This window comes from Oncorhynchus nerka, linkage group LG18 (assembly GCF_034236695.1).
Source record: "Oncorhynchus nerka isolate Pitt River linkage group LG18, Oner_Uvic_2.0, whole genome shotgun sequence".
NCBI classification, from domain to species: domain Eukaryota; kingdom Metazoa; phylum Chordata; class Actinopteri; order Salmoniformes; family Salmonidae; genus Oncorhynchus; species Oncorhynchus nerka.
In genome coordinates, this window is record NC_088413.1 from 56,077,276 (window position 1) to 56,103,908 (window position 26,633).

The 26,633-nt window shown below is 43.5% G+C and overlaps 2 protein-coding genes and 1 long non-coding RNA gene across 5 annotated transcripts in view; 1 reads left to right on the forward strand and 2 right to left on the reverse strand.

The window, feature by feature from the left end:
• LOC115146164 (uncharacterized) overlaps positions 1–20,489 on the reverse strand; it is a 37,798-nt gene extending 17,309 nt beyond the window's left edge. Inside the window, exons 1-3 of one of the 3 annotated variants that reach the window (XR_010459759.1) lie at positions 20,217–20,489; positions 15,759–15,877; positions 525–591 (exon numbers count right to left, since the gene is read on the reverse strand). This is a non-coding gene — a long non-coding RNA (uncharacterized LOC115146164). The remainder of the gene's footprint in view (positions 1–524; positions 592–15,758; positions 15,878–20,216) is intronic. The other 2 variants (XR_003866100.2, XR_010459758.1) reach the window with 2 other exon arrangements.
• Positions 20,483–23,284, forward strand: LOC115146162 (tRNA (guanine(37)-N1)-methyltransferase-like). The gene is made up of 5 exons (XM_029688054.2): positions 20,483–20,585; positions 20,775–21,400; positions 21,653–21,777; positions 21,879–22,518; positions 22,957–23,284. The coding sequence occupies exons 1-5, from the start codon at positions 20,578–20,580 to the stop codon at positions 23,010–23,012; spliced, it is 1,455 nt and encodes a 484-aa protein (XP_029543914.1). The 5' UTR covers positions 20,483–20,577; the 3' UTR covers positions 23,013–23,284.
• A 141-nt stretch (positions 23,285–23,425) lies between these two features.
• Positions 23,426–26,633, reverse strand: part of LOC115146163 (CDK-activating kinase assembly factor MAT1-like) — an 89,527-nt gene continuing 86,319 nt past the window's right edge. The window contains exon 5 of the mRNA XM_065004206.1: positions 23,426–23,507. The gene's annotated coding sequence lies outside the window, so the exon portion shown is untranslated. The remainder of the gene's footprint in view (positions 23,508–26,633) is intronic.

Here is a 26,633-nt window from a genome sequence, read left to right on the forward strand (position 1 = left end):
AGAAGTAAAAAGTTTGGCCTTGGACTTCTCTGTGGGCTGTTTTCAGGGGGTAGGGAGAGTGGAAGGTACATTTACGCAGGCAGCTAGGCCCAAATGAAGGACAGGACACTGGGTGCTGATGGGGTCTGGTGAATGGTTCTCTCTCAGTCAGAGGTACATTTCCTCCACTGCTGCTCCACGTTATACAACACCACACAGGCTTTTCTCCAAGCCCTGCTAAACAGTGTAGCCGTGTATTTTGGTTTGGTGACATATTTCCTCCACATTCATGTGATCTTAGAGGAATCTCTGATGCCTGGCTAGGTATGGGTAGTCGATTCCAGGTTTTGTAGCCTTGTGGTTAGTATTCTCTTGAGCTTATGTCTGTTGTTTGATCCAAATCTGCTCTAATGGCATTTTGCCTGTCAGTCAGGTCATATGATTAACGCACCATAGGGAAAGAATGGCATGATTACTAGGATTTTATGTTTGTTTGAATAAAGGTCTTCATATTTGAATTGATAATGCTGGAAGCTTATGCGTACCGGCTTAGGAAGCTGGCGATGGCTGCAGGAAGCTCGGTTTTCAAGATGAACATGTATGACGACATGGCTGGGGAGGAATATCATCAGAGACGGTCATTAAAAAGAGTGAGTTATTGGAGTGCAAACACATTATTCAAACACAAAAGCAAATACAGTCAAATATGCTGTTCCAACCACAGGTCAGACAGACAGTCAGACACAGGTTTAGAATATTAGTCCTCGTCTCTAGCAAGCTGACAGAGGTGGGGCAGCAGACTCTGGGGATCCCCCCCAGCTAAGCCTGCTGTGCTGAGTTAGACACTATGCAGATGTTCCCACTGCAGAAGCCCCGTCAGGGCGGCCAGAATGGAAAGGGAAGGAATGCTAACCATAATGATCCCTGACGCTAATCCAGGTGTTTCGCCCCCTCACTCCCCCCAAACTCTTCTGACAGCCAATCAGAGGCCGGACTTTAGGTCACTTCCTGTGGGTCAGACTGCCACCCCGAATATGACAGAGCAGGAGAGAGAGGGGCAAAGGGACAGATGGAGCAAATGAAGTGAGGGGAGAAGTGTTTGGATCAGGGTAAGTGAGAGAGAGAGTTAGTCAGTGGCTATGGTAAAGGGAAACAGTGTTAGGGATTAGGTTGGGGAAAGAGGGAGGGCCTGGGCTAGCTGCCTGGGACCAGAACCAGACTGTCCTGGGGCTGGTCTTCCCATCTCCTTTAAACTAACCTAGACCCTAATCCCAACTGATCCACTAATTGTTTTCATTAGAAAATTATTCCAATAACACTACTTCCCACACAGACTGACACACCCACTAGGCCCCTATCATGGACTCACACAGATACACATGAAGTTGAAAGATAAAAGACTGCCTTTAACAGTGTCGTTTTTCTCACAGGATGTGTGAGGGAACCCCAGCATCACATGCCAACAAGTTGTTCAATGTAATTTCAGCAAGCTATGACACCTAGCATCTCAGATTGTTCTGAAATTGCTTCTGTAGTTAGAAACAGATAAGATAAGCATTCCTGAAACATTTTTTAAAATATAATTTCATTTGAGAAATTAAGATAATTGATTGCACCCAAATTGCCCATTTTAATTAATAGGATTCATATAATATTCAATAAATATAGTACACAACATCTGATTGGGATCAAACCTAACAATGATTAAGATGTAAGAAATCCAAATAAATAGTCAAAAGTCACTCATGGACCACCCAAATCCCACACCAAGCCAACCCAAACAGAATACAGTATCAGTTTTTTACATTTCATTCTTTACTTTTTACCCCTTTTTCATGGTATCCAATTGGTAGTTAGTCTTGTCTCATCGCTGCAACTCCCGTACGGACTCCGGAGGCGCGAAGGTCGAGAGCCGTGCATCCTCCGAAATACAACCCAGCCAAGCCACAACTGCTTCTTGACACAACGCCCGCTTAACCCGGAAGCCAGCCACACAAACCCTTTCGGAGGAAACACCGAACACATGGCGACCGTGTCAGCGTGCATTGCACCCAGCCCGCCACAGGAGTCGCTAGAGCACGATGGGACAAGAACATCCCTGCCAAACCCTCACCACGCTGGGCCAATTGTGCGCCGCCCCATGGGTCTTTCGACAATGTTAGACAATACTCCAAGCCGCAGTTTCATATTTTTGTCAGTTAAGAACAAATTCTTATTTACAATGACGGTCTACTCGGGAGCACTACTACTTACTTGGTCAAACATAAATAACTTATTTGTGTGCGATCAATTAGCTTAATTTCTCACTGATCAAATTATATTTCAACAAAATAATGGTTTTTGTCCTCTTCCCTGTGCTCATTTGAGGTGGAACGTCTACAGCTGTTGTCTCTGCCCTGGGCCTGGATTAACTGCAGTTACAGTTTTGGCCCGCTTTATTTTGAGCAGTTACTATTGGGGTGCCAGTAATCTCCCTTCCTGAGACATAATTGCCCAGTGGTATAGCTACAGTGTGATATTCCTGGCTCACACATTCTCTCAGAGCTCACAGACATTATGATAAATACAGAACATGACAACACTTAGCCTGGAGTTTAATCTGAAGTATGTCATGTGGAACACAAAGACCATATTGACAAAGCGTCTCAGAAAAGGTCTTAGGAATCCTGTTAAAACCTGTTTTAAGACAACAACAAAAAAAGCTCCCAGCGCAGAGTAGGTTTTTGGATGCCCAGACAAACTTCAGCCAGCAATAAATTAAATTCATAAAAGTTTCTTCGCTGGTAATCACGACAGACGGTTTGAGGTACTGCAATGGAAAGATGGTCATGAAGCTCATTGACATTGTTGCAAATGATGGGTATAACCAATCAAGATGAGGCATCGCCAGCTGTGAACTCAATAGCACGCTTCAGACAATGGTGAATGTGTCTATACATTAAATGTTGCAATGGTAAAATTAAGATTTTTTGGGCCTGACAGGATCACTTTGCCTACTCTTAAATTCTTGCCTAATACAGCGACAATTTTGTTGCTACTTTGGCTCTGTAATCCAGCATTTTGGATTTGAAATGATACAAGGGGGTATTTTAATCCATACCGGGTGTCCCGTTTAGAAACTACTGCACTTTTTTGTACATAGTCCCCCCATTTTAGGGAACCAAAATGATTGGAACAAATTTGGTTCCATATTCCTAGCACACAATGACTGCATCAAACGTGTGACTCTACAAACCTGTTGGATGCATTTGCTGTTTGTTTTGGTTGTTTCAGATTATTTTGCACCCAATATAAATAAATGGTAAATCATGTAGTGTCATTTTGGAGTCACTTTTATTGTAAATAAGAATATAATGTTTCTAAATTAATGTGGATGCTACCATGATTACGGATCATCCTAAATTAATCGTAAATGATGTTGAGTGAGAAAGTTGGAGGCAAAATGCTAACCTCCCCTGTTATTGTAACGGTGAGAGTTTAGAATGTCTTAGGAGTTATATACACTGCTCAAAAAAGGGAACACTTAAACAACACGATGTAACTCCAAGTCAATCACACTTCTGTGAAATCAAACTGTCCACTTAGGAAGCAACACTGATTGACAATAAATGTCACATGCTGTTGTGCAAATGGAATAAATAGACAGCAGGTGGAAATTATAGGCAATTAGCAAGACACCCCCAATAAAGGAGTGGTTCTGCAGGTGGGGACCACAGACCAGGGGCGGCAGATGGTCCTAGTGGTTAGAGCGTTGGTCTAGTAACCGGAAGGTTGCAAGTTCAAACCCCCGAGCTGACAAGGTACAAATCTGTCGTTCTGCCCCTGAACAGGCAGTTAACCCACTGTTCCTAGGCCGTCATTGAAAATAAGAATTTGTTCTTAACTGACTTGCCTGGTTAAATAAAGGTTAAAAAAAAAATATAAAAAAAAGACCGCTTCTCAGTTCCTATGCTTCCTGGCTGATGTTTTGGTCACTTTTGAATGCTGGCGGTGCTTTCACTCTAGTGGTAGCATGAGATGGAGTGGAGTCTATAACCCACACAAGTGGCTCAGGTAGTGCAGCTCATCCAGGATGGCACATCAATGCGAGCTGTGGCAAGAAGGTTTGCGGTGTCTGTCAGCGTAGTGTCCAGAGCATGGAGGCGCTACCAGGAGACAGGCCAGTACATCAGGAGACATGGAGCAGGCCGTAGGAGGGCAACAACCCAGCAGCAGGACCACTACCTCCACCTTTGTGCAAGGAGGAGCAGGAGGAGCACTGCCAGAGCCCTGCAAAATGACCTCCAGCAGGCCACAAATGTGCATGTGTTTGCTCAAACGGTCAGAAACAGACTCCATGAGGGTGGTATGAGGGCCTGACATCCACAGGTAGGGGTTGTGCTTACGTTTGGCATTTGCCAGAGAACACCAAGATTGGCAAATTCGCCACTGGCGCCCTGTGCTCTTCACACATGAAAGCAGGTTCACACTGAGCACATGTGACAGACGTGACAAAGTCTGGAGACGCCGTGGAGAACGTTCTGCTGCCTGCAACATCCTCCAGCATGACCGGTTTGGCGGTGGGTCAGTCATGGTGTGGGGTGGCATTTCTTTGGGGGGGCCGCACAGCCCTCCATGTGCTCGCCAGAGGTAGCCTGACTGCCATTAGGTGCTAAGATGAGATCCTCAGACACCTCTTGTAGCTGGAGTGTGTCAGCAGTTCCTGCAAGAGGAAGGCATTGATGCTATGGACTGGCCCGCCCGTTCCCCAGACCTGAATCCAATTGAGCACATCTGGGACATCATGTCTCGCTCCATCCACCAACGCCACGTTGCACCACAGACTGTCCAGGAGTTGGCGGATGCTTTAGTCCAGGTCTGGGAGGAGATCCCTCAGGAGACCATCCGCCACCTCATCAGGAGCATGCCCAGGCATTGTAGGGAGGTCATACAGGCACGTGGAGGTCACACACACTACGGAGCATCATTTTGACTTGTTTTAAGGACATTACATCAAAGTTGGATCAGCCTGTAGTGTGGTTTTCCACTTTAATTTTGAGTGTGACTCCAAATCCAGACCTCCATGGGTTGATAAATTTGATTTCCACTGATCATTTGTGTGTGATTTTGTTGTCAGCACATTCAACTATGTAAAGAAAAAAGTATTTAATAAGAATATTTCATTCATTCAGATCTAGGACGTGTTCTTTTAGTGTTCCCTTTATTTTTTTTGAGCAGTGTTTATTTGTTTTACCAATCCCGAGGGTCGTTAAAAATCTGAATTTTGATAATATTACAGTTATATCAACACACTCGTCACTACAGTTTAACGACTATCGCTTTGGCACGGTAGTCACTTGCCCATAATGTTGCATAAAACTTTCAATAATGTTCATTGAACACAATCAAATGCCTTTATTGCCCAATTCTTATATGCATTCCCAATGTAGGCTTTTTTAAACAATGTGATATAGGTTAATTAAATAATTGAAAGAACAATTTGATTATCTATTAGCCTTGTGGTTGTATTCATTTGAGATATCATGTGAAATAGGCCACATGTAAAATCATTGTCAAACGCGCAAGAGATACGGTTGCAGGTCTAGATTATTTATGGATTGATCATATAGAAATTTCAATACATTCTTTTAAAAAGCAATTGCGCAAGAATTTGGCACAGGAACCACTGACTCGCTGCCTTTTTCTATTATCAAGACATCTGCTGGTATCCCTTAACTGGTTAGAACAGCTCGAGGTCTCCTAAATATTTGTCGACTAGGTGGGACTCTGATGACTAAAGAGGCTCCATGCATAGCTTTTATTTGTACCCATAAGAGTAGAAGTAAAATATTCTCAGCACGCAAAACCAATTTTCTACTCAGACGCTTTGTGGATTACAAGCCCTGACGTGAGCCTACTTTTAGATCATGCCAAAAATAGATTCACATGTCCATACATACTTTGCCATGGGCCATATGATGAAACATGATGGAATCACTTTTACACAGGCAGCCCAATTCTGATATTTTGCCAAATTATGGGCAAGTGCTGATCTGACTGGGCAAAAAATCAATTAGTGGAAAAAGATCAGAATTGGGCTGCCATGCAGTCTTTTACTGTAAGTGTACAACATATTTCACAAGCACCACAATGCAGACACATTGGTAGTGGAGAATATACAAATCAAAACGTAAGGCCTTGTGCATAAAAATAAGATTTTAAAAAAATCAATCATATCAAAAGTTGTTGCAATAAGGACATTATCAACAAAAAAGGATAATTTGTGTACTGTATATTGTGTATGCGTGTACCCTGTGGACACAGTGGGAGGGTGTATTTAACACAGCCCAGAGGCACTTTCATCTCATCAAGAGAGGGGGCGGGGGTCTGTGAGAGCCCTAAGCCATGCAGTAATTAAGGTAAATTGGCCCATCAGCCTTTGGCAGGGTAGATAAGTGTTTACCCAGAGTGGGGCTAAATGCACCCCTTATAAAAAGGGGGCCAAGCGTGTGGACAGACGCAGGGGGGCATGGCAGTGCATAGGCCCTCACACACTGTTCCATGCTGGGACAACCACAAACATTCCACAGGGCATGGCAATAATAACCCACTCAGCCCTCCTGCTAATGAGTGAGCAAGAGAGATCATCTCGGCTCCCATCTGTGTGAGAAGTAGGGCTGAGGGAGGAAGGGAGGTAGGTAGGTAGGAGGGGGGCTCCCATTAGGTCTCTCATCATTGTGAAAGGTGGGACTGGGAGGGTCACCATCAGACCAATTAGTGTGTTCCAGCTCCATATGGAAAGAGCCAGAGGGGACAGTGGCTTGGCGTTAAAGGTTATCAGGGACTCAGGCCAATGGCCACACAGGGAAGTGGTAGTGGTGAAGGGCGCTTTGTTTTCCAGCAGGAGTCCCAGTTTGACTGCAGTAAACACTAGTCAAACTAGCAGTTACAGGAAATGTGCCCAGGCTTAGCCCCTCCCACTCCCCACCCGAGACCCATCTGATACTCAGTGATGTCACAGCCTCAGACTGTAAACGGAGCCACCCACATCCACCTCACAGTGATCTGAGACATGTTACTTTTTAATGGTGCTACTTCATTTCAAAATGTGACAGTGGAACTACATCCAAGGGTGCAACATTGAGAACAAAATGTACGAGCAAAGAAGCAAAGCTGACCTTCCCTCAAGTTTTGGATGTGAATTAACTCCAACAAGAATAAACATAATTGAAAGGGGGTTACTTGTATGATAGATTATTTCCAACGTAGATTCTAAATAGATTCCATAACAGTGTTCTGTGTAGTACTGTACTAGGCATACAAAACAGATTTTCACTAATATCAGAATCAATAAATCATAACATAGGGCTATTTCTTACCTGATTAAGGAGAATACTATAGATAATGTAAAAATGAACTTTTCTGATGTTGAATTATACCTTACACTGATTTCTTTGTATATCCCACAATTTTAGACAAAATTCAAGCTATATTAGATCAAATGGGGCGGCAGGGTAAGCCTAGTGGTTAGAGCGTTGGGCTAGTAACCGAAAGGTTGCAAGTTTGAATCCCCAAGCTGACAAGGTAAAAATCTGTCGTTCTGCCCCTGAACACAGCAGTTAACCCACTGTTCCTAGGCCATCATAGAAAATAAGAATTTGTTCTTAACTGACTTGCCTAGTTAAATAAAGCTGAAATAAAAAAATCCAGATAGGAACTATTATTTTAGCAGGTGACCTAATTCACACAAATGATTGACAGACACCTCTAAAGAGGCTGAAAAATGTAATCCCTACAAATAATTTACAGGACACCTAAAGATCACTATTCCCAACTACAAAAGTCTACTCCTTTTTTCTCCAAGTAAGAAAAACTATGAAGTGGAGCAAGATGATGGGAACCCAAAACTCGTCAGAAGCATCATTCACTCTGTTGGCTGTTTTATGAGTTTATGCTAAACAGTGTTATGTTAATGATCACTTTCAACACCAATATTGGCTAAGGAAGTGAGCACGGCAAATAAAATCTAATGAGTATTTATGTAAATCTGCCTCACCATTCCAAGTAAGAAAAGCTATTCAAGAATCAACTACATTTCTATTTCCAAAAATGCACTCATCAATTTACTAGTTTAAAACATTCATGATATAGGGATATCGGATCATTCTCTGGTGTCATGCTTAATTCTCAATTCTTAATTAATTCTTAATTCTTAATACTCGCTGTTGGCTGGGCTCCCTGCCTGTGCCATTAAACCCCTACAACTCATCCAGAACGCCGCAGCCCGTCTGGTGTTCAACCTTCCCAAGTTCTCTCACGTCACCCCGCTCCTCCGCTCTCTCCACTGGCTTCCAGTTGAAGCTCGCATCCGCTACAAGACCATGGTCTTGCCTACGGAGCTGTGCACCTCAGTACCTCCAGGCTCTGATCAGGCCCTACACCCAAACAAGGGCACTTCATCCACCTCTGGCCTGCTCGCCTCCCTACCACTGAGGAAAAGTTCCTGCGCAGCCCATCAAAACTGTTCGCTGCTCTGGCCCCCAATGGTGGAACAAACTACAGGACAAGTCAATTCCGGAGACACCTGAAACCCCACCTCTTTCAGGAATACCTAGGATAGGATAAAGTAATCCTTCTCACCCCCTTAAAATATTTAGATGCACTATTGTAAAGTGGCTGTTCCACTGGATGTCTTAAGGTGAACGCACCAATTTGTAAGTCGCTCTGGATAAGAGCGTCTGCTAAATGACTTAAATGTAAATGTAAATGTTAATTACACCAATAGAAAATACTCTTAGTTACAGAATTTGGAGAATGAACAGAGTGCATCTTCTGGACCCGAAATGTATTCAAATACATGGACTAAATAATAAATGACAAATGTAGACAGATGACAGAATAAAGCAGACCCCCAATATAATTAGGGATGCCTTTAAGGCGTACATTAGGGGAATGATAATCTCATACTCCGCAAAAGTTCAATCAAATTTAGAAACTTCCTTTTAAAACAGTTATTCAAGTTAAATTAAACCACGAAGCTTATAAGCAAAAGTCCTACCAAACTTGATACATACAGTGCATTCGGAAAGTATTCAGACCCATTGACTTTTTCCAACATTGTTACATTACAGCCTTGTTCTAAAATTGATTCAATTGTGATTTTTTTCTCATCAATCCACATACAATACCCCATAATGACAAAGCAAAACAGGTTTTTTTAGAGATGTTTGTAATAAAGAATATATTACATTTACATAAGTATTCAGACCCTTTACTCGGTGCTTTGTTGAAGCACCTTTGGCAGCAATTATAGCCTCGAGTCTTCTTGGGTATGACGCTACAAGCTTGGCACACCTGTATTTGGGGAATTTCTCCCATTATTTCCTGCAGATCCTCTCAAGCTCTGTCAGTTTGGATGGGGAGTGTCGCTTGCCAAATATTTCCAGGTCTCTCCAAAGATGTTCAATCGAGTTCAAGTCCGGGCCACTCAAGGACATTCAAAGACGGATTTGGGAAGTGGGCCCACTATGTCCATCGATATCCTCTCAAATGGCGTTTTGATTATGGGGAGTGGCACAAACAGACTTCTAAAAGCTGGTCGGGGAGCTGTTAACTGGCACTCAGCGCACTCTCCACAATGTCGAGCCACCGCAGCCTGAATTCCTGGCCAGTAAAACTTCCTTACAATCCGGTCTTGGGTTTTATCGACACTGAGGTGTCTACCCAGAATATGCCCATGAGCTAGGTCTACCCAGTATTACATCATATGGCATCTTTGGGACCACGCCGACCTCATAATCCAGCAGCCCGTCCTAGGTTTGTATGCTCATTAAGGCTGTGGGGTACGGGCAGGTATTCCCATGAATGCACGTAACACTGACATCGTGACTTGTATCCAGTTTATGAGTCGGCACAAGGTTTGCAACGACCAGTTAAAATACTGCCGGAATCAAAGGGCTGCAACCTCTTTCCCTTCAACCTTCACCATGCACATATGTTAGTTTCTTGGTCTTTCAAGTACAGTGGTTAACACAGGACACGCATACAATATCAGTTTCTTCTTTTTCACCGAGGTTACATTGCATTGGCTCTTCTTTAATAGGGCAGTATGCTACAATATGTCCCGATCAATTACAATTGAAACAGAAAACAGGGTCCCAAGTCCCAGTTTCCGGATTTTTCCCCGTAGTGTCTCGCCCCCAGTCTGATTCTTCCTCACGGCCCCACGCTGCTTTCTTCCCCCTCCCAATGCTGGAACAGTCTTACCCGTCCTCTGGTTCGCCCAGGTTAGGAGAATGGGGATCTTTCTTCCTGTAACTGCCATACAATACCGTTCAACCATGGTTGGCGGAAAGTACCTCGTTCTGGCCAACCCATCGTGGAAATTCTCGGGGTAGACTTCCCTAAAAACTAGTCGACTACGATGGTCTCGATGGATGAACGGGTCTCTGGTCGCAACCATTTCCGTGCCAGGTGAATCAACTTGAACAGCTTTGTTCGGGGGGGTGGGGGTCAGGTCTATTGGCCCACTGGTGGAAGCAATGTGCCCTCAGGGTATCGGTCACTCCCAGAATCTCTCCTTTTATCGTAATCCTGTGCATCTTTCAACTCCAGGTCGAAATACGCCTGTGCCTGCCCATTCTTGTTTTGGCCACTTCTCTCTCTCTGCTGTCCTTTCGATGGTGAGGTACGCTTCCACATAGTCCTGCTTTGTCATTTTTTGAAGAAAATGATAGGCCAGCCTCTGGGTATTTACAGCTGGTAACTGAGCCCCAATTTTGGCCGCTAGCCTCTTTAGATCTTCTCTTAACTTCCGGGTGTTTCTCTCTTGCTTTTCTCTGAGCAGCTGGTTGGTGCGGTGCTGGACCTGTAACGTGTCCTGATGCATTCGCATTGCATCCCGATGAGCTATTTGTTGAGCTCTAGTTGCCTCGTTGGGCTGCCGCTGCCTGTAACAGGGCCTGTATGGCTCCCTCCATATGCATTTTCCCTGAGCAAAATGTACGAACCAAACAAAGCCACAGAAAAACCTGACCCCGCTTTGGAGTAATAACTTGACAAAAAAAAATATCCCTACCTAACCAGCGGTACAGTTAGTCCTTTTATCCACTTCAGACCACACTTTGCCTGCATTCTCCACCACGTGTGACAAACCTCTTCAAGGTTAGGAGAGTTTGTCACAAATTAAGAGGGAGACCGTCACCAAAATCACACCAGAATGAGAGTTCTTTCAAACAGGTACTGACCTGTGTGTTGGTTTCTCCATCCTGGTCCACCCAGGCCGCAAGAATGGGTCAAAGATAGCAGGGTTCGGTACACGAATCGGGTTCTCGGTAGGTCCAAACGCCAACGGGTAAGTCCAAAACAGTCCAGGTCACACATGGCAAATCCAACACACACACATACATATATATATATATATATAGTCACTTTCTCTTTGATTCACATATCCCCCAGCCCCTTCCTCTACATCTTCCAGGTTTGTCTTGACCCCTTATCGGAGTGTTCCCCTTGCTTTGGGGAATTGTAGTTTTGGCGGTTGGCCATTTTGTGATCTGTAGTTCTGGTCGGGGTGGCCATTTTAATGTGATGCCCGGTTATTAGTTCTGCCCTCACATATCTGCCATTTATCACTCGGCCCCTTTTTTGCCACAGTGCCTTTTGGCAAACTCCAAGCGTTATTGGTGGAGTGCTGCAGAGATGGTTGTCCTTCTGGAAGGGTCTCTCATCTCCACAGAGGAACACTATCAGAGTAACCACCAGGTTCTTGGTCACCTCCCTGACCAAGGGCCTTCTCCCCCGATTGCTCAGTTTGGCCAGGCAGCCAGCTCTAGGAAGAGTCTAGGTGGTTCCAAACTTCTTCCATTTAAGAATCTAGGCCACTGTGTTCTTGGGCACTTTCAATGCTGCAGAAATGTTTTGGTACCCATCCCCAGATCTGTGTCTCGACACAATCCTGTCTCCGAGCTCTACAGACAATTCCTTCGACCTCATGGCTTGATTTTTGCTCTGGCATGCACTGTCAACTGTGGGACCTTTTTCTATAGTCAGGTGTGTGCCTTTCCAAATCATGTCCAATCAATTGAATTTACCACAAGTGTACTCCAATCAAGTTGTAGAAAGATCAAGGATGATAAATGGAAACACCATGTACCTCAGCACAATTTCAAGTCTCATAGCAAAGGGTCTGAACACTTATGTAATTATATATATATATATATATTATTATTATTATTATTTTATTAATTTCAAATCAAAGTTTTTGTAACGTGCGCCAAATACAACAGTTGTAGGTAGACCTTACAGTGAAATGCTGAATACAACAGTTGTAGGTAGACCTTACAGTGAAATGCTGAATACAACAGTTGTAGGTAGACCTTACAGTGAAATGCTTACTTACAGGCTCTAACCAACAGTGCAAAAAGAGGTATTAGGTGAACAATAGGTAGGTAAAGAAATAAAACAACAGTAAAAATACAGTGAAAAATAACAGTAGAGAGGCTAGAAAACAGTGAGGCTATATACAGTAGAGAGGCTAAAAACAGTAGTGAGGCTATATACAGTAGAGAGGCTAAAAACAGTGAGGCTATATACAGTAGAGAGGCTAAAAACAGTGAGGCTATATACAGGCACTGGTTAGTTGGGCTGATTGAGGTAGTATGTACATGTAGATATGGTTAAAGTGACTATGCATATGATAAACAGAGAGCAGCAGTAGCGTTAAAGAGGGGTTGGCGGGTGGTCGGTGGCGGGACACAATGCAGATAGCCAATGTGCGGGGGCACTGGTTGGTCAGGCCAATTGAGGTAGCATGTCCATGAATGTATAGTTAAAGTGACTATGTATATGTAACAGTATAACTTTAGACCGTCCCCTCGCCCATACCCGAGCGCGAACCAGGGACCCTCTGCACACATCAACAACAGTCACCCACGAAGCATTGTTACCCATCGCTCCACAAAAGCCGCGGCCCTTGCAGAGCAAGGGGAACCACTACATCAAGGTCTCAGAGCAAGTGACGTCACCGATTGAAACACTATTTAGCGTGCACCACCGCTAACTAAGCTAGCGTTTCACATCCGTTACATATATATGATGAACAGAGAATAGCAGCAGCGTAAAAGAGGGGTTGGAGGGAGGCACACAATGCAAATAGTCCAGGTAGCCATTTGATTACCTGTTCACGAGTCTTATGGCTTGGGGATAAAAACTGTTGAGAATACTTTTTGTCCTAGACTTGGCACTCCGGTACCGCTTGCCATGCAGTAGTAGAGAGAACAGCCTATGACTGGGGTGGCTGGGGGTCTTTGACAATTTTTTGGGGCCTTCCTCTGACACTGCCTGGTGTAGAGGTCCTGGATGGCAGGCAGCTTAGCCCCAGTGATGAACTGGGCCGTATGCACTACCCTCTGTAGTGCCTTGCGGTCGGAGGCCGAGCAATTGCCGTACCAGGCAGTGATGCAACCAGTCAGGATGCTCTCGATGTTTCAGCTGTAGAACGTTTTGAGGATCAGAGGACCCAATTTTAGAATAAGGCTGTAACGTAACAAAATGTGTAAGAAGTCAAGTGGTCTGAATACTTTCCGAATGCACAGTTTAATACAATACGCAAACAAACAAGACAGATTTATCAATAAATGGCTGTTCATGCTGAAAACTTTCAACCACCTTGAATGGACTTTTCTATTCAAAACTTTGGAAGCTTTCACCTTTCCAGCTGAAATACATTTTATGAAAATATTTTCATAATAATTTAAAACATCTGAGGATATAAAATAAAAAGGTGGAAAAAACTAAATAATGGCAATAGGAAAAATAATAACTGACGATCCCCAGCAATCCTTTAAGTTGACCACAAAAATATTGAATCCTTAGGATTCTTAATAAGTAACAAACAAATAAATATTCCATTACTCAACAATATGAAAGCAGATCTAATTCAATTCAAATCTTCCAGGTAGAATAAACCTCTGTAGAACGGCATGGCTGACAAGGTTTTTGCATTTATTTTCGGTATTACCAATTACCCCACCGAAGACATTCTTTTAAAAAAGTACACTCGGTCATATGACTGTAAATGGGCAAATAAAACATCTCTCACATCTTCCTAAGTCTGAGAGTTTAAACCTTCGACTTGGAATTGTTTCAACTCGCTAACAAAGGCTTTTATATATAGTTAAATGCACCAAATGGGAACAATGGGTACATACTGAAGATGCGCATCTCCAGAATCATTTTACGTGTTTATTTTCAGAGGATAAAGATAAAAACATTAACTTCATAGTTAAGAACACTATAACAATGAAACGTATTCTACAAGAACCAGTCCTAAAAACACAACCCTATGGAACAATCCTTGGATAGCTGGATAGCTTTTCAGAATTCAACAATAAATTGGTCCACAAGGAAAACTAAAGGCATATAAACTGTAAATGACTTGGTAACAGGAAATAAATGTATCTGGTTGATAAAATTAAAAAGTAATTTTGGGGTGACCAATGTAGATAGTTTCAAATACATGCAACTTATCACGAAATGTAGATTTGAAATCTTTTGGACATCAAAACAACCTTGAGGGAATCTTATTTCAGTCTGAAAAGTATGTTCATATGATAGGGAAGATATATGATAGGGAAGATATATGATAGGGAAGATATATGATAGGGAAGATATATGATAGGGAAGATATAGAAAACCTTGCAGAGAGCATATCCAACTGACAATCTCTAAGAAAAAAATATAAACTATTGGAACCCAGACGTAAAAATAACTGATTGGAGCATAACTAACGAAAATACAGTATAAACTGAAGTATAGAATGTATTATACAAGAGACAAAACTCACAAATTCTACAGCACAACGGCAGAGTCATGTACTAAGTGTAAAACTAATGACTCAATAATCCATGCTTTCTAGGGATGCTACAAATTCCGGAAGTTGTGGGCGGAGCGAGAAAGTTGGGTGACAGAAGTTTTACAATGTAAAGAACAAATATCCATCGGTCTGCATATTTCAAGACATGGCACATGGGGGTGTCATGAGATACCCAATAGTCTGGACGATTCGCTTCTCATCACTCATCTTGAAAAAACATGTACTAAACTTGAAAATCAAAGTGCCATTATTAACACAATGAAAACATCTAATGATTTTGTATTGAAATAATGAAATAGCATGGGCGACCGAGGAATACAAATGGTTACAATTTAAGGCCAAGTGGAAAACAATAATGTAGGCACTAGGGATGGGGGGTGAGCATGCAGGACTGGGCAGATGAGATGTAGTCATTGTTTGTGTGCATCTAAGTTGTTGTTCGTATATAGAGTGAATAAGAAATACAAATGAAAAAAATACTAAATAAAACTTTTTTAATTTTTTTTAAAGAGCTAAATGGACATTACACAGTGGCAGCCTAATGAAATTCAACTGATGTTTGAGTGGAGATCTGAATGCCAACTCACCTGTTAGATCACACAGCATCAGTAGGAGGTGTATAGAGTAAGCTGCCAGACTGGACACTAGCAGCAACTGCAGGGACCGAGTGGACAGGAGCCAATATTCACCACATTCACATTAAAGTGACACACTGATGTAAAATACTGACTCCTGTCCACTCGGTCCCTGCAGCTCAAATTACTACATCTAGAACAACCTACAGTTATCATTTCGCTACTAAAGGAGATAGGTGTAGAGGCGTGGAGCTTCTAGAGAAAGAGCTGAATAGTGAGCACAAAACGAAGGAGTTAGGGGGCAGCTCTATATTTTAACTTTAAAATATGCTTCTATCTGTTCTACTCACCCGAAGCTCACTATACCGGTGTTGGCCATTGCGTAGGCCAGGTCCAGGATGGCACTGCCCATGATGACCTTCATCAGATTGAAGACAGATGAAGGAGGCCCCTTTATCCCTTGCCTCCTCTGGAGAGATAATAGAGCAAGAGAGAGAGAGACAGAAGAGAAAGGGGGGGGGGGGGGGGGTAAACATACAGATAGCTCAGTCAAATCAATCAGCTCACTATAAAATAATGTACTATTACATGAAAGAACAATGTCAAATTCTAACATAATCCAGGAAGTGAATCAATTTAGAGGAAAGCTTTCTGAGACCCACTGTGCTACTGTGATGAGAACACTGCAGTGGAATGTAGTGTGGGATCAGTGAATGGAATAGGACATGAGGAGAGTGGATTTGAGCCCTAGCCTGCAGGACAGCTGCCAGAGCTGGGTGTATTGACGATGATGCCTGGTTCGGTTTGGCCTCTAATAGGGGATATCCTGGAGATCCAGCCACAACCCTGGTGTCAATGTCAAAGCAAACCAGAGTATGAGAGTCTGGATTAACCTAGGAGTTATTGGATCTGATATAGTCATGGTTCCAGCAGTGGTGGATAGGAAGTGCGCTATTATTACATCAGGAGGGATAAATATACAGCAGACTAATAATGCAGGGGAAGTTTGGGGTTATCAGAGTATGCAGTAATGGACCTGTAGTGCTCTCTAAGAGTGATCGGCATTTTGACATAGGCCTTCAAAACAGATCTTTATGACAGAGTTCCCTTAGCCTTAACTACAAGAGGGGATATGTGAACTAGCTAGAGGATAGGCTCCCTCTGTGCTGCACTGAAATATCTGAGGTGCTCCACTTCCCTTGTAGGCCTGTTTGTTGAGCTGTAATCAGTCATCATAACGAGTAACCGTCAGTCATTTTAAAGACTTGTGTTGCAATTCTTGACCTCATATTAGGGGTCATTATTTGTCTCGTCAATAACTCTAGGGGTCTCTTTAGCGTCACTTTACAGTGGGATGTGTGATAAATAAATCATGTTTATCAGGTCATTTCCCTGTAAAAAGGTCCCATGAGCAGCAACATGGGAAGTTCATAGGAACATATCAAATTGGGTGGCAAATGAAAGCTAAGAGCCTTTACATTTTGTGAAATTAAGGCATAGATACATTTTTCATCTTAAAAATTAGGCATAAGTAATGGCTTTGATTTCTGGTCAAACAGATTGAAAAGGAGTCTTAGAAAACAGCTACCACAAAAAGTCTTAGAAGTTAAAGATATGTTGGGTTCTGGTAAAGGAATTTCAATGCACAAGGATTTTTTTTTAAAGACATTTTCTAATTTCTCTACCGCATGAGGAGGGAGGATAAGGAAAGTTTACAGAAGTAACAAGTAAAGGTAGACCTACAAATGTATTATTGTTTTTCTGATATCCATTTTTGTTTATGAATTAAGTGATTAAAACTTGTAATTCTGTTACCAACTTGGTAACAGAATAACTGAAAAATCAGTAACGGAATTACTGTAATTACATTTGTTACAATGGGGAATCATAGTAGTCACAAACCACAGTTTGATCACCTGCTACGGTTCTCCCTTCCACTGGCATACTGTCATGTTCAGCTCATAACGGTTTTCTTTCCCTTTCTGTCGTGGTCAAAGCGAGTGTGAAAACAGTATGGACAACCCTCCCTCTCTCCAGTTAATGTTACCTCTCCCAGGTCTTACTGACTCCTACTCATGAGCCCCCTCTCTCTCCAGTTAATGTTACCTCTCCCAGGTCTCACTGACTCCTACCCATGAGCCCCCTCTCTCTTCCCATTTACTGTAACCAGCATCCGCACCCACCGACATTGGACGTCGAAAAGTATTTGAAATTTGGTCAGTCGACCCTGGCCTAGATTTCTACATCCACTGACATCGTTTTTTGGGCTTGTTCAAACCGGCCTTGATTTGGCCCAAATATAGACGTCTATGATTGGTGAATGGACCAAATCTGAACCAATCATGGACATCTATGTTTCACATGTTTGGGCACCACAGTACAGTAAAGAAAAGTAGAGTTCAGTACAGTAGAGCACACTAGAGTACAGTATAATATAATGTACTGTGATGTCCAAACTTGTGAAACATAGACATCTATGATTGGTTCAGATTTGGCCCGATCTGGACCAACCAAATTTGGTCTAGCTTGGTGGCGGACCTCAAACTAATAGCCAGTGTGTTGAATAATTCCCATGGAGCGGCCCATGGGGCAGCAGGGTAGCCTCAAATCCCCGAGCTGACAAGGTACAAAATCTGTCGTTCTGCCCCTGAACAGGCAGTTAACCCACTGTTCCTAGGCCGTCATTGAAAATAAGAATTTGTTCTTAACTGACTTGCCTAGTTAAATAAATTAAAAATTAAAATAAATGCAATATTGCATATTTCTACCTTTGTGTACCTATTTAGGACACATCACTATGAAGAGAATGATATTCATATCCATAATTATGCATTTATGTATAGTAAAGATCAGGGACCCAAGAGATAATTCTGTTACTCTAATTCTGTTACCGGGTGTAAATCCACTCCACTTACTGTAGTTTAATAACCTAAATAAATGTTTTCAAACTCAAGGAGTCATGTCTTAGCTTAGCCTATTTTAGAATCCGATTATTAAATACTTACACTTTCGTCTCTAACATACATGCTTAGCATTCCCGAACAGACCCATTACAAGTCAGAATGTTAAACAAAAGTAATTTCAATTTACTGACCTCAGAATTTGTCCCCATGTCTGACACAAAATAACCACTGGGAAGTGTTATCAACTTAACCGTCAGTACGCTGGTCTGTATATCGATTTGTATTTCTGGTTTTCTATTTTCAATACCGACGCAATTCACACGTGATAAACACTATATAGATGAGCCTAACCGAACATCGTCCCACACAATCAGCAGGCAAATTTCACAAACACTTCCAGCTGATTGTGAGGAAACGTGCTTCAGTCAACTACGTTCGGCTATTGTTTACTTATTGTGCATCAAGTGCAACATGTCAGGAGATTAAAAATACAAGCTACAGAACCCATTGGCGCCACATAATGTTGGGTAAACAACACTTTCCAGGGACACCCCACCTCCTACCATCAAAAATACCAACACCACAGAAAACCGGTAAAAAAGGAAATATCATTTTCCTCAAAATGCTGGCTTATAGAGACTCTTTTCAGGCAGACTTCTTTTAAACTGAATATCCATGGGGTAGCCTTGGTAACAGTCTAATGTGTAGGCAGTTCATTGCTGACACCCCATTATTTCTGCAGACATCTTTGAATCTTAATACAGAGGGAGATTTTGCTGTAATTCTGTTACCAAATTTAGCATCTGTACAGTTCTTCCATTAAGTGTTTTTGTAAGATTTTCTGTGTAAATTGTTCAAAGTAGTCCTAGTGCATAGAGTTATGGTTTGTTAAAACGTTGAAAGTTTCAGCCTAATTCCGTTAAAGTGGAATGGCCCCACATCGAAAACAGCAAGAAATACATAGCCTAACAGTCACCATCTGTTTACTCGAGAATAAATAAAAAAACATGAATTCTAGTGAGTTGTGTACTGTAACTCCCTGGGGCCAAACCACTGTAAAATGTGGACTTGCAATGACAAACATGAGATTAGAATGTGCATGATTTCCAAAGTGCTGAGAGAGACAATGCAAGTGGAACTAAAGTTGTCATGTGAAATAGAATTGAACAGATTGAGCATGTGATTCATGTCCACTACCTACCTGCCAGTCCTCCTTTCTGACTATTTTACAGCTGGAGATCGAATTTCAATATTTAAACAATGTTGCAAATGTCAGGCAGACCAAGTTTTATACAAATCTCCACTATTGAAAACCAATTTCTAGTCTAAAAGTAATGGGAGATAGTAAATAGGCATTAATAGCTTTAGCTGGTGGTCACACATAGAATAGACACCAGCTGGAATGCGGTTTTAACCAATCAGCAACCAGGATTAGACCCACCCGTTTATAATTAGGCAACAAGGCTTGAGGGGGTGCGTTATATGGCCAATATACCACGGCTAAGTGATGTTCTTAGTCATGACGCTGCGCAGAGAGCCTGGATACAGCCCTTAGCCGTGCTATATTGGCCACATATCCTGAGGTGCCTTATTGTTATTATAAACTAGTTACCAACATAATTAGAGTAGTAAAAATAAATGTTTTGTCATAGCCGTGGTATACGGTCTGATATACCACGGCTGTCAGCCAATCAGCATTCTGGGCTAGAACCACCCATTTTATAATAGGCTGCATAGCTACTAGAAATCAATTGTAGTGGGCTAGATGTAACCGTGGAACATACAAGGGATCCTACGCCTGTTGAAGAAAGAAACGTTAACGAAATCCTGGATGCCAATAAGTGAGTACACAATTATTAAACTGATGCCTCTTAATTCCTGGCTAGAGGCTGAATGCTCACTTACATTTCCCTGGAGAGGGGTGGTCTCGTTGCCATGATCAGTGTGAACGGTGGTGCCTTCTACATTGATAATCAGTGTCCGGGTGATTTGACCTCAAGCGAGAGGTTAGTAGTAAGTTACTTACAACAACCAATACAATAGCTACCTCATCTGTGCAGTTCGTGGTGCCTGGTGGATACAGCGTTTCCTTTAACCAACTAAATCGACTCCACTATGAGGACCCGTATATGCAACTTCTCACAGCTGATTTGAGGTGGTCATATGACATGAAAACGCTTCGGTTTTATTCGTCGCGGATTGGCTAGAAATGCACAGCAAGTCCACTAATGATGACGTCTAAACATGCGCGTGCTCTGCAGAAGCGATGTTGAGGTGGGGAATGCGTTTTAATGTTTATGGTTTTATTGAATAAAGTAATGATCTTTCCATGCAATAATATTAACAACAATTAAGCATTCAATGTTGTTTGCCAATCATTTGTCATATCTATTAGTTAGTCATTTTTCTAATGTTGATATTTAGGTCATATTTTAAGGAGACCTCTACGATTTGTCTTTGCAGGATTGTTCCTAGTATCTTCTCACTACTACAAACTCAAAACTGCGTGAAATCTCGCTATCGATACCGGACACTGTGTTCAGTGGTCCTGCAGCCGGACCGAGCATCAACTTGTTCTGAGAGTGTTTCGAAGCCGATGCTTGAGCAGCATCAACACAGCGGGATGGATCCCAGCCTATACACCGCTCCTCCTGAGGTCCGAGGTATGACCTGTTTGGATAAAGAAGTCTTCTCCCAGACAGTTATTGTCCCAGCCCTGCGTGTGCCAAAAGAAGTCCTCAATAAATTGGTTAAGAGCCTGAAAAAAGTAGCACTCCAGCGCCCGGGCATACGAAGAGTGGTTGAGGTTGAAGGCAGCGATGACGAGAGGCTCTTGTTGCTGGACCCTGCCAGTGTCTCCTCACCCAGCTCATTCAGCGATGCAGAAGCCGAGGCGTTGCAGTCATTTGGAGTACCTCAAGAGCTCCAGCGGTACGAGCTGCGGCTGACCTATGACAACCTGAAGAGTGAGGAGGTTCTGCGCGCTGTGCTGCCAGAAGGCCAAGACGTCACCTCGGGGTTTAGTCGAGTGGGTCACATTGCGCACATGAACCTGCGGGAGCACCAGCTGCCCTACAGAAACCTCATAGGTGAGTGTGCCACAAACATAATGTACTATTCTGCATCACAACAATCTGTCAGAAGACAGGCATGGGTAACAGTAATGCTATTGACAGGTTATGTATTTTATGCTCTTGAATCCCTGACCACGCTCCCAGGATTGTATTTCCTGAGTGGTCAATTAGCTACAGATGAAATACGTTAAGTGTGTGTGTGAGGAATACGATAGTGCCGATTCATTGTTTTACTGACATGATGCAGTCTTGCAAATCCATTACCAGGCCAAGTCATAATGGATAAGAACCCCGGGGTGACCTGTGTGGTCAATAAGACCAACACCATCGACTCCGCCTACCGCAACTTCAAGATGGAGGTGATGGCTGGAGAGGAAAATATGGTGGCTAAAGTAAGTCCTATGAGATTGTGCTTTTGATTAAACATATTTCATCATGAAATCAGAGGCGTGGGCATTGCATTCCTCCCTTACCCTCCCTCTCATTGTTGCAGGTGCGTGAGAACGGCGTGACATACGAGTTTGATTTCTCCCGTGTGTATTGGAACCCTCGTCTTAGCACCGAGCATGAGCGTGTGGTGGCTCTTCTGAAACGCGGTGACACTGTGCTGGATGTGTTTGCTGGAGTGGGTCCTTTTGCCATCCCCGCTGCCCGCCGTGGCTGCACTGTGCTGGCCAACGACCTCAACCCCGAGTCTCACCGCTGGTTGCAGCACAACTGCAAACTGAACAAGGTGGAGCGTAAGGTCACCACCTTTAACCTGGATGGCAGGGCCTTCATCCAGGGGCCACTGAAGCAGCAGCTGCCTGTCATGATGAAGGGGACAGTCAGTGTGCATGTGGTCATGAACCTTCCTGCCTTGGCCCTGGAGTTCCTGGATGCCTTCAGAGGCCTGCTGGACCAGGGACGTTCCTGTGATGTGAATCTGCCGCAGGTGCACTGCTATGGGTTCTCTAAGGAGGATGACCCCCAGAAAGACGTGGTGGAAAGGGCCTCAGCCAGCCTGGGGTTCTCCCTAGAGGGGCTGTGCTCTGTACATCTAGTGCGGAACGTGGCCCCCAACAAGGAGATGATGTGTGTGAGCTTCACCATCCCCAAAGAGGTTCTCTTCAGCAGAGAGAGCACACAGACAGGTGAGCTTTCATTCACACAGTACCAGGGTTGGGGTTAATTCCACCAATTCAGACTCCAGCTTCAGTCTTTGAATTCAGAGATTTAAATCTTCAATATTATCCAACAAATTCCAATTCCCTCAGGCTTATGTCACTGTTCTGACAGCCTAGCTGTATTGGAAATAGAAGTTGAAATTATTTCAAACAAATCCTGCAGTCAATTTGATACTAAGTGCATTAATTCCATTAACTGGGAAATGTACAAATAAGAAATTCCAAAGATTATATCAAACAGTCCAAATTCCAATGCAATAACTTGAAGAATGAATTCAAATATAATTAAAGATTTGAAATGTCACATTTAATTTGAATTGGCACCAACCCTAAATAGTATAACACACATGCACTCTCTGAAAGACTGTAGACTGAAAATACTAATACAATTTGTCCTCTCCTCAGAAGCCATAGAAGAACCAGCCCCAAAGAGACAAAAGTGTGCGGAGACAACAAATTGAATATATTTGACCAAGGAGCTCATTCTGAGACCTTGAATTGTACATTTTATTTTTGAACTCTGTTCATGTTATTTTATAATAGTGTCAATAAGGCTGACATGATCTAAATCATGGTTATGCCTTGACCTAAAAAGAACATACAAACAGGTATGTGTTGACTGTATTTGAAATACTGGTCCCACAAATAGGCATTGTTTCAATAGTTTTCTTATCCAACAACTGGCTTCATGTGTTTGTTTTTTTAAATAAAAAAATAAGATCATACAAAAATGGCAACATATACATCCTGATCTGACTTCAGACCACTGTCCACTGTCCATAGCTCCCTCCACAATGTAGAACAGAGGGGGTGTCATTTGAGTCCTATCATATTTCTGAGTTTCTGTGTCAGTTCCAGAGGGGGTCAGTCCAGTAACGGCATCCTGGATGGCTCGATGACACACAGGTCCTGGGGCCATGTCCTGGGGCTGGGCAATGCGCACGTGGTTCAGATACCTGCAAACGGAAAGAGAGAAGAAACGTCTCAGTTAAAAATATCATTTTGCAACATCCTAATGTAAGCACCTGTAGTCTATTATCCCCTCTCCTTCAACATCCCTACTACTGTATATGTGATGTAAAGATCACTCGACAGTGCATAGGTGGTGAGGCCTTTAAAAATGACCCCGGCTACACCCCCCCCAAAACCTCTTTCTCAACGCTAAGGGTCTGGATCACGTTCTGCGCATGTGTTATTTTACACACACACATTGGTTTTTCTAACGTAACTGCTGCCCACACTGCCCCACGTTTCACTTTTTAACTTACCCTCTTCTGAACCATGATGATGTAGCTTAAATTTGTATGAACATGTCAATGTATTTTGTGTAAAACATGTAAATAGCTGCTTGTAGCCTACTACCCTCCTGAAAAGAAAAAACATGAAATCACACTTATGTTTACTGAGGAATGGAATGCAATAGTTCATGCAGTTGTGTACAACATGACGTTTGTAGGAAATCGCGCTTATACTTAATAGCCTACTGAGGGAATGCAATAGTTTGAAAAGTTGTTTGTAGGCTACACCAGTGATCAGACAAAAGGCGACCAAGGAGGTGAGAGGCAGCGGAGCATTCAGCACAGCAGCTACGTAGGCAGCGGAGCACTCAGCACAGCAGCTACGTAGGCAGCGGAGCACTCAGCACAGCAGCTACGTAGGTAGCGGAGCACTCAGCACAGCAGCTACGGGCACTCAGCACAGCAGCGGAGCACTCAGCACAGCAGCTACGTAGGCAGCGGAGCACTCAGCACAGCAGCTACGCAGGCAGCGGAGCACTCAGCACAGCAGCTACGTAGGCAGCGGAGCACTCAGCACAGCAGCTACGTAGGCAGCGGAGCACTCAGCACAGCAGCTACGTAGGCAGCGGAGCACTCAGCACAGCAGCTACGTAGGCAGCGGAGCACTCAGCACAGCAGCTACGTAGGCAGCGGAGCACTCAGCACAGCAGCTACGTAGGCAGCGGAGCGGGCACATGGCAGAAATGTTTTTAGCCTGGACAAAGTGGGATATAGAAACTCTACCCGTAGCCACTCCATATAGCTTTCTGGGTTTATTTTATTTTTAAGTGTGTACAGATGTAGCCCTAGCCCACCAAGGACCCTATTTCATATTTTCAGAAGATGGCAAGTCACTGTTTATTTTCACTCTGAGCTGTAGATGGAAAAACAGCCGAGCTGTCGACTTAGACCCTAGTCCATGGTGACCAGTGCTCTTCCACTGGGGGGGGTGACCTGTAGCCCCACCCTCTCTAATCCTTCCTCCTCACACACACTCAGGTCCTGGGCTGTCAGTTAGCTCAGTGGGCACTAGGGGAACAACTCTCCTCCCTCCTCCTCTTGGCCTCCCTCAGTGGGTTCTACAGTCTCTGGCTACTAAGCTAACATAGTCCTCAAGCGACTGAGGTCCAAAGCAACAAAGACAGCACACACTCACCCCCCTCCTTTCCCACACTCACAGCCCCAGCAGAAAGTGCTAAAGCCCCCACACGAGTCAGGCTTTGTGCCCCCTGTCCCTGAGAGCCAGGGAAACTTCAAAGTGAAATAGGAAGCGAGAGCACAGACAGCCCTCTGATTTGTGCTCCGGTTCAGTCTGCTTTACAGAGTAACCCAACACCTGTGGGGAGGCTCAGAGTGAAACTGGGAGGGAGGAGGAGGTGGTGTGTGTGTGGAATACGTGTGTTGGAGTATGTGTTTATGGAGCATTTCTTTTTGGCAGTTTGCATGCGTGTCAGTGTGTATTTAACATAGTCTATTTTCCATATATTGTATATCATGGAAACTCACGAGGAAAAACTATCTAAAAACCAACTGCTAAGCATAATCTATACATGGTCATTAATATGGCATTTACTAATGTGCTATGCACTTACATTAACAGAAAATTAAGTCTAGTCATCAGTGGTTAAGTTCCAGACATACAAAGAGAGGGCAGATCGGGTTTTGTACATAAAGACCACTTCACCCACTAGAGAAACAACACAAGTCCAAAACAGGCATCGCAGTGATTATTAATAATAACTTCATTAAGCACGAGCTCCCTGTAGCCGGTCCTTCACGGCGCACTTGAGGGAGGCCTTCTCCGATGGCTTCCTGCTCCTCTCCCCACAGCAGATGAGTGCCGTCTATTGATTATATTGTACTAGGCCTTTTTAACAGTGAAAAAGTGGTCTATTTCCAGTCCGGCTAAGTCTGCTCTTCCTGCTAATCTAATCCCCAAGCTACACATGTGGTCATTCCTTCCAAGAAAGCTGAGAGCCCTGTAACTTTATACCAGTCTGCCCCTAAGGAAGGAGGAGAAGAGAGAGGAGAGAGAATAATGGGGGAGAAGGAGCAAGAGATGGAGAGAGAGCAGGAGGATGCAGAGTGAAATCACCTTTGGGTATCATCACCAGCCAGTCCTCTAGTCTACAGCCATTAAACCAACAGTCTGTCTTCTCCCCCTAACGCCACCCGTTAGTTCAGTACTGCTCCATTAACTCTGCTCCCCCTAACGCCACCCGTTAGTTCAGTACTGCTCCATTAACTCTGCTCCCCCTAACACCACCCGTTAGTTCAGTACTGCTCCATTAACTCTGCTCCCCCTAACACCACCCGTTAGTTCAGTACTGCTCCATTAACTCTGCTCCCCCTAACACCACCCGTTAGTTCAGTACTGCTCCATTAACTCTGCTCCCCCTAACACCACCCGTTAGTTCAGTACTGCTCCATTTACTCTGCTCCCCCTAACACCACCCGTTAGTTCAGTACTGCTCCATTAACTCTGCTCCCCCTAACACCACCCGTTAGTTCAGTACTGCTCCATTAACTCTGCTCCCCCTAACACCACCCGTTAGTTCAGTACTGCTCCATTAACTCTGCTCCTGTAAGTGCATCTCGTCCCAAAGCTCTACTTTATACACACACCAGCATAGACGCTTCCAACGAATGCGCACACACACACACTTCAGCAATCCATCACATCACCCTTCTCTTTAGTGGAAATAACACTGACTGTACTTGACACTGAATACACAGACAGAGGAAGACTACAGACACACAATGAATACAGACAAATATTTCACGGACTCCTGGTAGAACATTTGC